The sequence below is a fragment of the Opisthocomus hoazin genome, chromosome 4 (assembly GCF_030867145.1).
Source record: "Opisthocomus hoazin isolate bOpiHoa1 chromosome 4, bOpiHoa1.hap1, whole genome shotgun sequence".
Lineage (NCBI taxonomy): Eukaryota > Metazoa > Chordata > Aves > Opisthocomiformes > Opisthocomidae > Opisthocomus > Opisthocomus hoazin.
In genome coordinates, this window is record NC_134417.1 from 71,867,902 (window position 1) to 71,885,307 (window position 17,406).

The window sequence follows — 17,406 nt, forward strand, 5'->3', positions numbered from 1 at the left end:
TATCATGCTAAAGAATAATATGCCAGTGGCTTTGCAGCTGCAAAAGACTTGTACGTTCTGTCCTGTGATGAGGGGGGTACTTTTTCAGTGTTAACAGAGGTATTCTCTGTGTGTTGTGCCTCCTCCCTAAAGGAAGTCCCTCTGCGGAATCTGGAAAAATATGTGGGACCTTCCAAGGTAGAAATGGCAAATGGGAAAACCAGGTGTGTGATCGGAAACTGGGATATATCTGCCAAAAGAGAAACTCCTCCTCAGATTCCTCCACTATTGCCTCAGGTAAGTTGGTCAAAAGATAAGGCTATTTTTGCAGTGAGGGAGAAATACTGAGAGGATGCCATATATGAAATGACAGGGTGTTGTCCAAATTCCAGCTCATTTTAAAGATGGTGTCTAGATGTTGTTCATCATTTTGAAAATATCCCAGGGTAGGTTTATGTGTTTAGTCATGTTATTCAGACCACGAAGTACTGATGAATATCCTGTGCTCTGAAAAATACACTACAGATGCATTCTGCAAAAAGAAGTGAGCCAGAGTTCATCTTCCCCCTACTTTCTGTGACCCTTTTTGCTCTATTCTGAAAGAAAACATTCAGAATATAGAGCTGGCATCTTCTCCCAATCGAGTTCCCTTTCCACCTGAGGCGAACTGGGTCTTATCTATATGAAGAAAATGGTGTCCAGTTACTTCACCTGGGAATTCCCAGCATTCTGCTAACTCTGTAGTAGCTCCCTACACTACATGTATACTAGTATATAAGTATTCTTTGCTCGAGGGATGAATGGCACGTCATAGCTGGCATCCTGTACATTCTGTGTGCAGCCAGTCAGCTCGCTGGGAATGGTTTCCAACCCGTGCTAACCTCCAAACCATACCTGGAGTTGCCTAGGGGAACACGAGGTTGCGCAGGTCAAAACTACATCCAGGGAGCATAGAACAATGTGGTTGATCACACACCAATGTTGGGCACAAATCCTGCCCGCTTCAGTTTACTTTATAGGTGTGGGCCATGCGAACAATCAAAACAGTGGAAGATGGTCCCATGGGGACCCACCAGGACATGGTTTAGTAGACATGGTGGTGTTGGGATGACGGTTGGACTTGATGATCTTAGAGGTCTTTTCCAACCTTAATGATTCTATGATTCTACTCTGTGATTCTATGGTTGGTCACACTAAATTCACACCAAGAATTAGCTGCTGAAGGAAGTGTGCTGCATTTCCACGCAGCTGGGATTTCTGACACGTCTGGTATAACGTAAATGTGTCTGGGCCCTCCGATGTATCATTTGGGCTGTGCAGGAGCTCCAACTCTGTCCTGAGCACCTGGTATTTCCAGAGAAAATGTATACAAAATCTCCAAAATTCACCAAGATAAAGTGCTTGTGTAGGAAAAGAGACCGTATTCTGTAAGACATGTTTGTACACAGAGCCTCACTGAGGGGGATTTAACACAGAGTTGTGCCCTGCGAGCTTGTATGCTGAATTACTTGGTATTTATTTAATCCTGTAAAAGAGTTTTTTGGTTGCTCCCAGGACAATTCGGATGGAAAAATTTGTTTCATATTCTTTGTGATCCCCAGACTTTTGCTTCTGTCCTCTGCCAGTATGTGCTCCAATATTTTGAATTCATGTCAGTACAGATAATTTAGTTTTTGATCAAACAGGACTGAACAGAACTGCTCATTAATTGTTCGAAATATTTTTTTAGGTGACTTAAAGCCTTTTAAGTGCCCCAAGGGATGGGTGCCTTATGCAGGTCATTGCTACAGAATTTACAGAACACCCAAAATATGGAAAGAAGCCCAGTCTTCCTGTAGAAAAGAAGATGGAGAGCTGGCGAGTATTCATAATATAGAGGAGTACAGTTTTACAGTGTCTCAGCTTGGGTACAGTGAGTATTCCTGAGGTCACTTTTTTATCTGGATTTATGCTGTTGCTATTATCCATTTAATCATTGTAACCATGATCTTAAAATGTTTTTAAAAAGTCCTTCTTCTGTCAAAAGTGGGTGTGAGATGCAATTGTTCCCTGTTAAGAAATACCCGTACCTATAATTAGGTTTGTGTTCCCAGAGCCAGACGATGAACTGTGGATTGGTTTAAATGACTTCAGGGTTCAAATGTATTTTGAATGGAGCGACGGGACACCTGTGACTTATACCAAGTGGCATCACGGAGAGCCAGCCCACACACGGAATAAGGCAGACTGCATCGTTATGAAGGGAGAGGTTAAAATTGCTCTTTCACTTTCATGGTTTCTTCTGTCCTTTGTGCCCTCCCCCAAAGGAAAACATCTGTGATTAAAAAAATGAAAAAAAAGAAAAAAAGGGACAAGGGTTTTAAAGGTTTTTAGGAACTTGGTTTAAGTCAGGATATCTTAGCTTAGAGGGAGACTGGAGACCAGACCTGGGAAGGTGTACAGCAAGTTGTGCTGCACAGAGACTCGGTCAGCTCTGCAACAGTTACGAAAAAGCTCCAGTGTGAAGTTGGTTGAAGTAACTCATCATCCACATTCAACACGGCTAATCATAGCTGAGTAGTATGATTCTTGGGGCAGAGACTTTCTTAGGTTTCCCATAAAAAACCTGATATATATGTTTATTAGAGCTATTTTGGAGGCTCATATTGCTGGAGGCACAAAAAAATGGGTACAAAAAATTCTATCTTGTTTTATACTGAGTATAAAATGACATTTCATAATACTATGGAAAAAGACTTAACACATTTTTCATATTTTATGTTGAATTTATCCAGCATTTCCTTGTCATTGTCATCTGGTTATATGAACCTAACAAATATTATGCTGGTGAGCATGGAGTGAAACACTGTGTTTCCTTCCTGCTCTCATCAGCCACCGAGCCTTTAATACATGCAACTCTCATTCTCAGACCTCTGAGGAAATGTGGTCCTCGCTGTCTTTATTGGGTTCCCTATTTTAGGGGTTTTGGAGAAAGCATCAGGGCAAGGAAGAGAGCTGGAACAGCCTCAGCCACACGAAGAGAGAAGGGGATCTCTGAGGACAGTGAATATTCCTGTTGGATCTGTATTTTCTCTAGATTTCACTTCTCTTTGTGGTTTTTTCTTACCATGCTCAGGATGGATCCTGGGCTGACAGTGCTTGTGAAACGAAACTTGGTTACATCTGTAAAAGGAAGCCTTTGGCAGAAGAATCAGGGGAAGCTGAGGTTACTTACCCAGGCTGCCAGAAGGTGAGTGTAAAACAGAAGCAGTGAACGGTCCTTGCATCTTACTTTCACTCCCCTGACGCTGAGTATCACAGAAGTCAATTATTTTGACTGTTCTTGGTGTAACCCTAAAGAACTGTTAATTTTGTATGTATTGATACATCTCAGCCTAATGGGGAATTTTTTTCTTTGTTTAACCAAAACTTAGATCAACGTCTTTTTTTTTCACTCCCTTACATGGGCACTTTACTCAGCTCTTTCCCAGTGCAGAACTGGTCCCTTCACCCATAAAAGCTGCTCTCTGCATGACATTATTGGGTGGCAAGCAGCCTTCTCAGCCCGATCAATCCACCACAGGAGGCAGGAATACTTGAGCTGAAGTTTTGCAAATTGTAGCCTCTTGCAACAGCTGCAGTGACACAGTGAGAAGGCAGAGCAGGCTTTACACAAGGAGCGTGCTTGCCAGCTCCAACTCATAACCGCTGCTCACTGCTCGCAAAGATACCCTATGTGTTGTTTACCAAGGGGCAAGACACAGCTGTGGTTACAAAACCTGTGTCTGATTCTCCTCTTCATTTCCTGTCATGGTTTCTGAGATTAATTTTGACTCGGGGTGTGGTATTAACGTGGCTTTTGGAAGTGTCCTGTACTGTGTAACCTGACCGCCCCTCTGTGCATCTCTGCTGTTGGCACTGACAGGGCTGGGTGAAGCATGGCTTTTACTGCTACTCCGTGGGGCAGTTACCAGCAACATTTTCAGAAGCAAAAAAAATCTGCGAAGAAAACAAAGGTTACCTGGCTACTGTGGCAGACAGGTATGGAAACATAATTCTTGTCCTTTCACACATGCGAACAGGATGGAAGGGCCAAACAGAAATCTCTTCTTACTTTGCAGTTAGTCATAGTGTCTAATATGACATCACTCCTTTGCTGGAAAATTTGTGGTAGAACTGAAGATATATTACAAAATACATCAAGGGCTTGTATGTCATCAGTATGAACATTCAAGCCGTTGCTACTACAAACCTACACTTTTATTTACTCCAGGAGCTAAAAAATTGAGTCAACCCCCCAGCAACCCTGAATAGTCAGATTGTTTTAAAACTTCTTGAATTGAAAATAAACAGATAAACATGGTAATATTTATTTGAACTTTTCAGCCTTTTCTTTGCAACAGGCCATTATGGAAACTTACTCTTTTTAGAATGAAAGTAGATTTATTTCCCCAGAGTAACACGATTTAAAGATCTAGACTTTATAAAGCTCATTAAAACACTGTAGCACTTATTAATACAGAATGAATAACATATATGCATTAACACAAGTAGTGTTTGGTTTTATGTTGTTCATTGTGGAGTACAAAAGGAGAATAGAATCACTCTAAATTCTAAACATGCTTTACATTGCCAAAATATAAAATAAAAATTAATTTACATGACAATTAGAACTATAAAAGTAAGATCACTATCCTTCCTTCAATCCATACTTATCTTTTCTCACACATTAATAAATCACCTTTACCAGATTTGCTACAATGAACTGTTTGAAGAAATGAACACATTATGATAAAATGTGATACATCACCTTGCTACTTCTTCTTCACAGATATGAACAAGCTTTTCTGACTTCTGTAATTGGATTCAATCCAGCAAAGTATTTCTGGATTGGTCTCTCAGACATGGAGGAACAGGGGACATTCAGGTGGGCCAGCGGCGACATGGTCACCTTCACCCACTGGAACGCAGGAATGCCCGGTACGTGCCACAGGATCCACCAAGTTTCTGCTCTGGTGGCCCGAGAAGTGAGGGTTTGGAAGCTAAATAGTGGGGTTTTTTTGGAAGCTAAATAGTGGCCTGAGGACTGGAGGAAAGCCAATGTCACTCCAGTCTTCGAAAAGGGCAAGAAGGAGGATCCAGGGAACTAAAGGCCGGACAGCCTCACCTTCATCCCTGGAAAGATGATGGAGCAGCTCATTCTGGATGCCATCATTAAGCAAGCTGAGGAAAAGAAGGTTATCAGGAGTAATCAACACGGATTCACCAAGGGGAAATCATCCAGGTCCAGGTCTCTGGCTGCAGGGAGTGCCTGAACCTGGTGCTCGTACCGGAGGACAGCAGAGACAACTGCTGTGTTCGGTGCGAGCAGGTGAATGATCTGCTCAGCCTGGTGGCAGAGCTGAAAGAGGAAGTGGAGAGGTTGAGGAGCATCTGAGAGTGTGAGAGAGAGATCGACTGGTGGAGCCGCTCCCTGCCCTCCCTGAGGCAGAGGCAGCAGGACGCGGCTCCACAGAAAGCAGAGAACCCTCTACCCTCTTGCCACCGAGCAGAAAGAGGGGACCTAAGAGATGGGAAGGAATGGAAATGGGTCCCTGCTCGGGGTGGCAAGCGAATATCCCCCGGGCCTCCCTCACCTGCCCAGTTGCTCTTAAGCAACAGATACGGGGCTCTGGAATGTGAGGGACCGGCCACAGAGGATGTGGGTGTAGGTGAAGCTCCATCCAGGGGGTTGTCTAGAACGAGTCAGACAGCCCCACGTATTACAACTGCCTCAGCTAAGAAAAAAAGGAGGGTCATTGTCATAGGTGATTCCCTTCTGAGGGGAACAGAGGGCCCGATCTGCCGACCGGACCCATCCCATAGGGAAGTCTGCTGCCTCCCTGGGGCCCGAGTTAGGGATGTTGCTAAGAAACTCCCTGGTCTGGTGCGGCCTTCTGATTATTAGCCCCTCTTGGAAGTGCAGGTTGGCGGGGATGAGGTAGCAGAGAGAAGTCCCAAGGCCATCAAAAGGGACTTCAGGGCACTGGGGCGACTGGTTGAGGGATCAGGGGCGCAGGTGGTGTTTTCCTCCATCCCATCAGTGGCAGGGGACAGCACTGAAAGGGGCAGGAAAACTCACCTGGTTAACAGGTGGCTCAGGGACTGGTGCCATCAGTCAAATTTTGGCTTCTTTGATCATGGGGAGATGTACACAACACCAGGTCTGCTGGCAACAGGTGCATCGCAGCTATCTCAAAGGGGAAAAAGAATTCTTGGCCACGAGCTGGCGGGGCTCATTGAGAGGGCTTTAAACTAGGTTCGAAGCGGGAAAGGGATATTGCCCAGCTCACTAGGGATGAGCCTAGGCTTGGCGTGCCAAGGCCAGGGTTGAGATTGACAGCCCAGTTCAAGTGTGTTTACACCAATGCACGTAGCATGGGCAATAAACAGGAGGAGCTGGAAGCCATTATACAGCAGGACGGCTACGACTTGGTCGCCATCACAGAAAAGTGGTGGGACAACTCGCATGACTGGCATGCTGTCATAGATGGCTACAGACTCTTTAGGAAAGACAGACCAACAAGGAGAGGTGGGGGAGTTGCTCTATATGTGAGGGAGCAAGTAGAATGCATTGAGCTTGGCCTGGGGGCAAATGACGAATGAGTTGAGAGCTTGTGGGTTAGAATTAAGGGACAGGCTCATAAGGGTGACATTACGGTGGGTGTGTACTACAGGCCACCTGACCAGGAGGAGGAGGTTGATGAGGCCTTCTACAGGCAGCGGCAAGCAGCCTCACAGTCACAGGCCCTGGTTCTCATGGGGGACTTCAACCACCCTGACATCAGCTGGGAAGACCATACAGCTAGGCAGGCGCAATCCAGGAGGTTTCTACAGAGCATCGATGATAACTTTCTGTTGCAAGTGGTGGAGAAACCAACAAGGAAAGGCGCGCTGCTGGACCTTGTATTAACAAACAAGGAGGGACTGGTGGAGGATGTCAAGGTCGGAGGTAGACTCGCCTGCAGTGACCATGAAATGGTCGAGTTCAGGATCCTGCGTGGAGGAAGCAGGGCGATAAGCAGAATCAAAACCTTGGACCTCAGGAGGGCTGACTTTGCCCTCTTCAAGGAGCTACTGGGAGGAGTCCCGTGGGCCAGGGCTCTTGAAGGCAGGGGGGTCCAAGAGTGCTAGTCGTTGTTTAAACGTCACTTCCTCCATGCTCAGGAGCGGTGCATCCCCCGAGAAAGAAATTTAGCAAAGGAGGCAGGAGACCTGCATGGTTAAACAAGGAGCTTCTAGCGGAGATCAGGTGGAAGAGAAAGGTCCATGGAATGTGGAAGAAGGGACAGGCCGCTTGGGAAGAGTGCAGGAATGTGGTCAGAGCGTGCAGGGATGCGACGAGGAAGGCCAAAGCCCACCTGGAATTGAAACTGGCAAGGGATGTCAAAAACAACAAGAAGGGCTGCTTCAACTACATCAGCAGCAAAAGGAAGGCTAGGGACAATGTGGGGCCGCTGCTGAATGAGGCGGGTGTCCTGGTGACGGAGGATGCGGAGAAGGCAGAGCTACTGAATGCCTTCTTTGCTTCAGTCTTCAGTGCTAAGACTGGCCCTCAGGAATCCCAGGACCCGGAGGTAAGAGAAGAAGCCTACAGAGAGGATGACTTTCCCTTGGTCGAGGAGGACTGTGTGAGGGATCCCTTAAGCGATCTGGATGCCCACAAATCCATGGGCCCCAATGGAATGCACCCACGAGTGCTGAGGGAGCTGGCGGATGTCATTGCTGAGCCACTCTCCATCATCTTTGAGAGGTCCTGGAGGACAGGAGAGGTGCCCGAGGACTGGAGGAAGGCCAATGTCACTCCAATCTTCAAAAAGGGCAAGAAGGAGGACCCAGGGAACTACAGGCCGGTCAGCCTCACCTCCATCCCGAAAAAGGTGATGGAGCAGCTTATCCTGGAGGCCATCAACAAGCAAGTGGAGGAAAAGAAGGTTATCAGGAGTAGTCAGCATGGATTCACCAAGGGGAAATCATGCCTGACCAATCTGATAGCTTTCTACGATGACATGACTGGCTGGGTAGACGAGGGGAGAGCCGTGGATGTTGTCTACCTAGACTTCAGCAAGGCTTTCGACACTGTCTCCCATGACACCCTCAGTATTCAGCCCAGTCTTGTTCAACTTCTTCATCAATGACCTGGATGAAGAGTTAGAATGTAACCTCAGCAAGTTTGCTGATGACACCAAACTGGGAGGAGTGGTGGATACATCGTCAGGCTGTGCTGCCATTCAGCGTGACCTGGATAGGCTGGAAAGCTGGGCAGAAAGGAACCTGATGAGGTTCAACAAGGGCAAGTGCAGGGTCCTGCACCTGGGGAGGAACAACCCCATGCACCAGTACAGGCTCGGGGCTGACCTGCTGGAGAGCAGCTCTGTGGAGAGGGACCTGGGTGTCCTGGTGGACGACGGGTTGACCATGAGCCAGCAGTGTGACCTGGCTGCCAAGAAAGCTAATGGGATCCTGGGGTGCCTGAAGAAGAGTGTGGCCAGCAGGACGAGGGATGTTCTCCTTCCCCTCTACACTGCCCTAGTGAGGCCCCATCTGGAGTACTCTGTCCAGTTCTGGGCTCCCCACTTCAAGAAAGATGAGGAGCTACTGGAGAGAGTCCAGCGGAGGGCTACAAGGATGGTGAGGGGACAGGAGCATCTGTCCTACGAGGAGAGGCTGAGGGAGCTGGGCTTGTTCAGCCTGAAGAAGAGAAGGCTGCGAGGGGACCTAATAAATGCTTATAAATATCTGAAGGCTGGGTGCCAGGAGGATGGGGCCGAACTCTTTTCAGTAGTGCCCAGTGACAGGGCAAGGGCAATGGGCACAAACTGAAGTTCCGTCTGAACATGAGGGAGAACTTCTTCCCTCTGAGGGTGACAGAGCCCTGGAACAGGCTGCCCAGGGAGGTTGTGGAGTCTCCTTCTCTGGAGATATTCAAGACCCCCCTGGACAAGGTCCTTTGCAGCCTGCTGTAGGTGACCCTGCTTTGTCAGGGGGGTTGGACTAGATGACCCACAGAGGTCCCTTCCAACCCCTGCCATTCTATGATTCTGCGATAAACGCTTATAAATATCTTAAGGGTGGGTGTCAAGAGGATGGGGCTAGGCTCTTTTCAGCGGTGCCCAGAGACAGGACAAGGGGCAACGGGCACAAATTGAAGCATAGGAAGTTACGTCTGAACATGAGGAAGAATTTCTTTACTCTGAGGGTGACAGAGCTCTGGAACAGATTTCCCCGAGGGGCTGTGGAGTCTCCTTCTCTGGAGATATTCAGGACCTGCCTGGATGAGGCCCTGAGCAACCTGCTCTAGGTGACCCTGCTTTGGCAGGGGGGTTGGACTAGATGATCCACAGAGGTCCTTTCCAACCCCTACGATTCTGTGATTCTGTTTTGAAACTGCTGGCATAAAGTGGCAAAAATGACTGCAATTTTCCATTTGTGCTAAAGGGATTAAATCAGAGATCATGGTAGCTCCTTCCAGTAGACCGCCTGGGACTGTATGTGCCTATTGGTATCATTCTCTCATTGTTTGGTGGTTTTGATAGGTGATTCATAGTGCAATATTAAAAGAATTTTATAAAATTTATTTATGATTTAATTGATATGCATGTAAACTGTAAGCTAGTGGCATTCAACCACAGTGGGGACAGGTTACATTTAATTAAGTAGCATATGCTTTGAGAAGATACATCTATTTATCAATAAGGTTTAAAATTTTTATGTTTCATGAAGGCAGGCAGTCAGGCTGTGTGGCCATGATAACAGGAACTTCAGCTGGATTATGGGACATTTTGAAATGTGAAGAAACAAACATGTTTCTCTGCAAGCAGCTGGTGGAGGGAGTGACCCCCCCCCCTCCTCCAACAACGATCCCTCTCTCGTCGTGCCCAGAGGGATGGCAATCCACTCCTCAGAGCAGCTCCTGCTTCAAAGTAGGTGTTTAATTTCTGAATGTGAATGCTTGTCATTTCAAATGAGAATATGTTTCGTGTATGCATGGAAGGTGGATTGAACGCTGCCTACCTGGTGAGTAGTCTGTGATAGCACGTCTCCAGCCATCCCCAGGTGGTGTGTCAGGAAAGCACTGGGAAGTGCTGTCTGTAGGTTGAACTGAAGTTTGGAGTCACAGGGACTCTGAGATGACAGGAAAAGCAAAGTTGCAATGATCAAATTTGATAGATGACCACAGGCTTATGGCTGCCCAATTAAATAGTAAGTGATAAAACTAGAAACCGGGAGACCAGATAGAAGCCCAGAATTCTGTTTCTGAATTTCTGCAATACCCAGCACAATATTTAGTTGTCTACTTTTTATAGATTTTTCAGGGAGGAAGGGAGAAAATGCAAACATGGTTTGGTGCAAGAGATTTTTGCAGAGCCATTGGAGGAGATCTGGCATGTATCCACAACGAAGAAGAACAAAATCTAATAGCTGGCTTGTAAGTATCTGCACGGCGCATCATTTAAATGTAGGAAAAAAACTTTTGAAAAATGACATTTCTGAAAGACACAAAGGATTCCTGGTGATAAATTTCTGCTTTGCAAAAATGATGTACTTTCTTGCAAAGCAGCAGAAGGAAATGTGTAGAAAGAGGTGAGGAAAAAGGTTTGTTGGCAGGCGTCTGGGAAGGTGGTGCTATGCGCCGAGTAGCCTGAACGTACACAAAAATGAAAGAAGGATCTTCAAAATCAGTTTCAACTGAGTTTAGTTCAAAGGGATAAACCTGATCTTTTTAGCTTATTTGTAGCTGATCAGTAGATGAAATACTCTTGATTAAAGGAATAGTCTGTGCTGCTTGCTTTCCTTCGTCAAGAGGAAAGATTGGGAGGCTAAGGAAAGCCTGATCTATTGATATGCTTACAGAAATATTTAAATCCAACCTATGATTACAGACAGGTCTGAATTTGGATGCCTAAGATACTTGGTCAAACCAAGACCTTAAAATATATTTTCATTTAACTGAGTATTTGTGGACTCATGACATCTGTGATCCTTCCCGTGAAGCTCCGTGTTTCACTGCTCCCTGCCACTTGCAATGCCAGGGTGTTTTTCTCCACGTGAAAATTGAATGATTCCTTTATATGACTGTCTCAAATGCTACTTCAGGCATCAAAACACTGAGAATAATGTCATGACACTTATCCTTCTTCTCTGTTTTACACCATGTCTGATTGTCTGTATTTGTAATCATTCAGAAGGAGCGATTATCTTCACTTCTCTTACTGGATGGGTTTAAGTGCTTTGGACTCTGACAGTGGATTTATATGGAGTGATGGCTCACCAGTGAGTAAATCATCTATTGTTCCAGCTTTTTGTCTAATTTTCCACGTATGTCTTCGCAGACAGCTCTTACAACTCCTCCTATACAAATTACAAGTGACCTTAAGTCTTTACTACCCAATTCCACTCTGGGAATTATTTTTTGTCTTTTGATAGTTCACAGTTATAAATAACTGTATGAGATTTAAAGTAATGAAATAACACCAGAAGTGATAGAATATCTGTCTTGATCTAAGCAAATCTGACTGTACTAATCTCGATATTCCCATTTGTCATTTACTGTTAGAAATAATTTCATATGTCTATACAAGCCAGACTTTGTTGCCCTCACCCTCTTAAGTAGATCGAGGTCTGCAAGGCCCATGTCCATATGGAAGCACTGATGGATTGTCTTAGGTTGAAATATCAGAGCAGGATAATCAACCCAGGGGTCAGAGGATGGTACTTTTAGACACTGCTTTCCAGAGCTTGGCAGGAGAACTACATCTCTCCTCATAACAGAGAGCAACAACTTGTCGGCTTACTAACACGGCTTATGAATACAGAGACAAATCATTACGATAAGCAAGGGTCACATCCTTCTCCTTACGAAGTCTGGCATCAAAGTGGAAGACGGACCATGAAATCAAATGAAGTACATTATTCTCTAATAGACAGGTATGAGACAATTGTTTCACCTTAAAAGGAATAGTAACAAAGTTGTGTTTCCACTACAGGTAAATTTTGAAAAATGGGCAAATGGAGAACCAAACAATTATGATGGAAATGAAAAATGTGGGGTGTTTGATGGCTACAACAATATGAAGTGGAATGATTTATTTTGTGAACATATGCAGGACTATGTTTGCCAGATTAAAAAAGGTAAGATAACTTTCTTCTTAAGCGACTTTTAGAGGCAGATAAGAATATTCTTTCCAGGTCGGATCACACTATCTTCATGTATTACAGCCAGCTGTGCCATCAAGTGCAATAAAACACTTAATACATTTTAATTTAAATTAAATAAATTTTGAAATAAAAGCCGTTGGAAACTATTAATCCTTGACATACATGTGTAAGTTTGGGATGTATACACAGCATGCTGAGGAAGTGAAATGCAGCAGCCTGAAGTTGGACATAGTTTCTCTAAGCTTAACTTGTGATCATCTCTAACATGGTATTTTGCTGAGTGCAACACCTTTTTTTTCAGATATTCTGAGACAGTCTGTGACAAAAATGAGCATCAGTAACAATCAAGATTGATTTTGTTAATTGGAATTAAAATGCTGACAACTGTATAAATACATTTGAGTGGTGTCTAAGAAATGTAATATATTCAGATATTGATTTACATTGCAGGATCATCACTGAAACCAGAGCCTACTTCCACATTCAGTAAGTCTTGTACTTCTAATAACAGAAATAAGTTAACGTACAATGATGTTAATTTCTATTACATACTGCTTAATGTTTTACCTTGCAGATTATGAATATACTGTTAGTGAAGATGACTGGATAATATATAATCACAAGGAATACTACTTCAGCAAGGAACCTATGCCTGTGGAAGAAGCCAGAGAGTTTTGCAAGAAGAATGGTGGTGATCTTGCTGTCATTGAAAGTGAAAATGAAAAAAATTTTCTTTGGAAATATGTAAGAAACATGTTTTTCTTCAAAAAAGCACCATTCTGTCCTGCACTGAGGCACCTTTTTCAGCTAGCTTGTGAAATATTAGAAAGTGGCCTTATCATAAAAAAAAAATCAGTGCCACCTTTCATGGGCTTATCTACTTAGGAGCTTCACCATAATCATTATTTTGATTAATTGCTACATGTAGAGAAATCTTCAGCTTCTTTTGAAGAACACTCTTGGGTGCAGCTTTCTAAAACTTTGCTCTGTTTAGCTGAAATCTACAGGTACTGAATATGTTTTGTTTTGCAACTCACTCTCTTCACAGAATTCAGGAAAAGCTTTTTCCCTTTTGTTGTCAAAACAGATGTCAGATTTCCAGTAAAAAGTTTAAGTCAGAGTATTTTCTAACAGGAAGAGAATAACCTGATGATGATATACTCTTCTGGAAATAGGTTCATACTCTTAAACCCAAATATGATTCCATCCTTTTCTCCACATGACTAAGTACTAAACCCCACCATCTACCTGTAGCCATTTGGCAAATTCTCACTACGCTTTCCTAAAACTCTTAAAAGTATTGCTTTATTTTATAGTCTGCTGAAGAGATTGTTCTTCTTAGCATAGCTTTTTGCTCCATTTCTTTTTCATCCCATCCTTCTTAACAAAATTTAAATACTGGAAATTGGAGGGAAATTTCGCATTTTGCAGTTCAGGCACATAATCCCCGCTACTCCCTGCATATTGCATACTATGCAATTGTCCATCTGAAACAAATGTGTGTTTTGAGAACTTGCTTATTTTATTTGAAATCTGTTTTCTTACAGCTCATTAAAATTCTTGGGTTCTGTGTTTTAGACTTTCTATAAAGACCGGGGAAATAGCTTTTATATTGGCTTAAGTGTGAGCCTTGACAGGACGTTCCGGTAAGTAAAAAAAAATTGTTTGTCAGACTCATAATGCGAATGTTTGGCATGGCTCTCTCTCAGAGACTTTTGAAGTTCAACAACTGACGCAACCTATCTACAGCCATGTCTTAACATAAAGTTTTAAAATATGACTCTGTTCCTCAGGGGAGCACTTCTCCCATAACTTTTCACTTTTTCACTATCTATTTCCCCTTCTTTTGATTCTGTATTCTGCTTTTGTATTGGGAGGCTGAGATGCTCACTATCAGTCAGAGTGGTGTCATCCCCTTTTCCTTGTTAGATGACAGATAAAATTGATTGGAGGTCTCTAGGATGTTCCAGATGATACTTGCAGACATTACTGAACATTCAAATCATCAAAGAAAAAGAACCTTCAAAACCTGCAGTGAGAGGCATCATGGTGGTTTTTAGAGGTCAAATATCAATACTGGAGAGCAGTTGTCTGGAATGTAATTTCCAGATGGTTGTACTGTCAGAGTCCAGGGCAGGACAGCTTCAGGCTTCATGCAGTCATTACTCTTCTTCTAATGTCTTTGGAAACAAAGTGCCCTGGGAATGTCCTAAACCTCCTCTGGAGCCTCAGATGAATTACAGACACATTTCTCCTGTGGCACTCTCCTCCCTCCACCCCCCGCCTTTTTATCTAGTATTATCTCCTGGGATTTGAAGCTTGCTGAGATGAGTCACAGCATCTTCATTTCAGTCTTTCTTCTGGTGCCTCAGGATGTGTTTCTTGGCCACAAGCTGCAGAGACTGGTCTCATCTCCTGGAGCTTTCTACATCACATCCACTGCTCAGAAAACACTGTTGTTTGCCTGGTTCTCCCTTCCTCCCTCACTAGTTTTATCCTCCACCCTGCTGGATGATGATACCACTGTGTGTCTTTTTGTTGTTTCTCCCATTTTATTATGTACTGTTTTTTCCTATTTGGCTCAGGAGATTTGGAAGCAACTAGGCATCCTGTTGAATTCCTTATTTGTAGTTTGCTTGCAAAAACACGCATACAGTTGCTTAGTCTCCAAAACTGGAAAGATACTAAATTGCACTGGAGCTGATATTGTCTGAAGGCTCTCAGTCTTGGCAGATTCCTCATGCGACTTTCCTCCCTCCAGCACACTGACGCTTCTTCACTTTTTTCTTGGCTACTTTTTGAGAATAAATTTGTGAATCACCAAACTAGGAAATGATTGTTGCACAATTGAAAGCAATAGATGCATAATATTAAAGATTTCCTTTGCTTAGCAAAATCTTTCCAAATGGACCCCAGTATGTGGTTCAAGGCTCTCTCTTACCCTGCAAGATTGTTTTTGGACCCAGGGAAATAATAACATAGTCTCAGGTTTCTGCTTCTGTGCTCCAGAGAAAGCCAGGTCCAGTGCTACACTGGTGTGTTTCCTGCAGACTATCAATGCTCAGAGACCAAGAAAGGCTGGGACTACCAGTTGAGATGATTAGTACGGACCTTGTCCAGGTCAACAGAGTAGGCAGTTGATATAAAAATATTTTTTACTAATTCCAAGTGGAAGGTCTTGGTTTTCTTTTACCAAAGAACAACATGTGTTGGTAAGCTAGGATACAGAAAACTTAAAATTCAAAGCTCTAATACATCCTTTACAAAGAAATATTAACTAATTCAACTAAGAATTATTATTCTCCCAAAATCACTTCTTTCAGATGGATGGATGGAACTCCAGTGAACTATGTTGCCTGGGCTCCAAATGAACCCAATTTTGCAAATAATGATGAAAACTGTGTGGTCATGTATACACAAACAGGTGGGTGCTGCAACAACATTCAATCTGCATGGTGTGGTAGAGGCTTGAGAGGGCTGTATGTGCAAGGCTGGGTAAGTTATAGTACTGAGCAGGCTGATGTTTGATAGAGTGTTTGAAAAGCATAAGAAAACACATCATGTTTTCTTCTTTCATTTATGCACTTTAAAAGAATTGAACTCTATGTAGCTAACACATTGGATTACATCTGCAATTTAATTACTAGCTTTGTCAGAAAATTTCAACATGAACAAATCAGTTAAGTCTCAGACCATCTGCAGACAGAGTCAGTATTATTTTATCTCTAACCTCTGTCCATTTTATGACTGCCTCTCCAGAATATCACCTGTCTGTTATCGTTTGTGCAGTTATTAAAAATGTAGGGCTTGGCCATGGCTTTGATTATTACTAAACAATGATATACATTATTACAACTAAAATAAATACAAACATCCTTCAATACAGAGAGTTGGAAGTAATAGTGCTTACATTGGCCAAGCACTTGGTCTTCTTCAGAGCAGTTAATCTCTTCTACTTTTAAACATTTTTAGTCTCAGAATCTGTAGCTCAGATAATCTTCCTAGGCTGAGTTAGAGGTCAATGGAAGTGAACACTTTTGAAGAGTAAATATTATGTCCTGTTTTGAAGATCTCCTTTAAGATAAGATGAGTTCTACTGTTAACTTCACTGAATTATAATGACAATATCTCCATTAAACATAAGGTGTGGTTATCTCTGCTGTAGATGATTGCTTGTAACTGTCTGCAGCTAATGAAATAAATGCCATTTTCTTCTTCATTCCTTATTTGTAAAATGGGGATGATGATGTTAATGGTATATTCTTACATCACACTCCCATAGGGAGAAAAGATACCCAGAGGACCATAAGACTGTGAGAAGCTCAGGTAGTAGGCTAACAAGGATGAAGGACCTTGTATAGACAGAGTGGCCAGGAGATCTTACAGGTCTTAGAGGTGAATTAAGCACTTGAACTAGAACTCCCCTTTGGCAATGCTGCGGTTTTGCAATACTGAAATCTTTCTGTTCTCAGACAAAATGTTCATATTCTGAATTTTTGTGGAAACCTGAATATTTCTAAGAAACTTACATAACAATTACTCATTATTTCTGGGGGAGAGAAGTACAAACACTGTAATCAGTTCTACTCCCTATGATAGATTCGCTTTAGGAAAGGACACTTTTTACCCCAGTCTCAGTTACATTTTGTTTTTCTTTTATTCTGATATGCTTTCAGGTACCTGGAATGATCTCAACTGTGGCAGCGCTGAGTTATTCATCTGTGAAAGGCTTAACAATACTGTTCGTCCAACTGTTGCTCCCACTTCGCCACCACCAAAGGGTGGGTGTCCAGAAGACTGGCTCCTCTCTGATAACAAGGTGCAGTATAAAATGTCAGTACATTGCATTTTAAAAAGAGCCAAATTAAAAACATCTTTTATTCACTTTTTCAGTTGTAGCAGGGTTTTCAGTTATCACAAAACATGTTCTGATTGTGTATGTGTGAAGACTCTAAAAATACAATTCCTCAAACAGAACTCATAGCCTCTATTGGGATAACAGCAGTTAGGAGGAAGGTCATATATTTTTGCTAGTGTTTAGTGTTGCCAAAGATGGCTGAGCCACTTTCCTTGTGTGGAGCTGTTTTTTATTCTTGTTTACTGTGCTGAGCTGATCTTGCTGTCACAGGTTGCCTGGACAATTCTTTGTCCCTTCCCTACTATGCACTGGCAGTTAAGCCACTAAGGCACCTTGCCTTGAGCAAATTGTTTGGTTTTTTTCTATAACCAAATACCTGTTAAGGTTTTCAA

The 17,406-nt window shown here is 43.2% G+C and overlaps 1 protein-coding gene across 2 annotated transcripts in view; it reads left to right on the top strand.

Moving 5' to 3' along the window:
• The window catches only part of LOC104332524 (macrophage mannose receptor 1), a 38,676-nt gene that overhangs the window by 7,028 nt on the left and 14,242 nt on the right, over nucleotides 1-17,406 (top strand). For both annotated transcript variants that reach the window (XM_075419464.1, XM_075419463.1), the window contains exons 6-20: nucleotides 133-276; nucleotides 1,709-1,891; nucleotides 2,073-2,227; nucleotides 3,095-3,208; nucleotides 3,884-3,999; nucleotides 4,790-4,938; nucleotides 9,721-9,920; nucleotides 10,305-10,426; nucleotides 11,184-11,271; nucleotides 11,985-12,129; nucleotides 12,607-12,642; nucleotides 12,731-12,900; nucleotides 13,735-13,802; nucleotides 15,480-15,580; nucleotides 16,833-16,975. In XM_075419464.1, coding sequence (XP_075275579.1) covers nucleotides 133-276; nucleotides 1,709-1,891; nucleotides 2,073-2,227; nucleotides 3,095-3,208; nucleotides 3,884-3,999; nucleotides 4,790-4,938; nucleotides 9,721-9,920; nucleotides 10,305-10,426; nucleotides 11,184-11,271; nucleotides 11,985-12,129; nucleotides 12,607-12,642; nucleotides 12,731-12,900; nucleotides 13,735-13,802; nucleotides 15,480-15,580; nucleotides 16,833-16,975 — 1,934 coding nt within the window. The remainder of the gene's footprint in view (nucleotides 1-132; nucleotides 277-1,708; nucleotides 1,892-2,072; nucleotides 2,228-3,094; nucleotides 3,209-3,883; nucleotides 4,000-4,789; nucleotides 4,939-9,720; nucleotides 9,921-10,304; nucleotides 10,427-11,183; nucleotides 11,272-11,984; nucleotides 12,130-12,606; nucleotides 12,643-12,730; nucleotides 12,901-13,734; nucleotides 13,803-15,479; nucleotides 15,581-16,832; nucleotides 16,976-17,406) is intronic.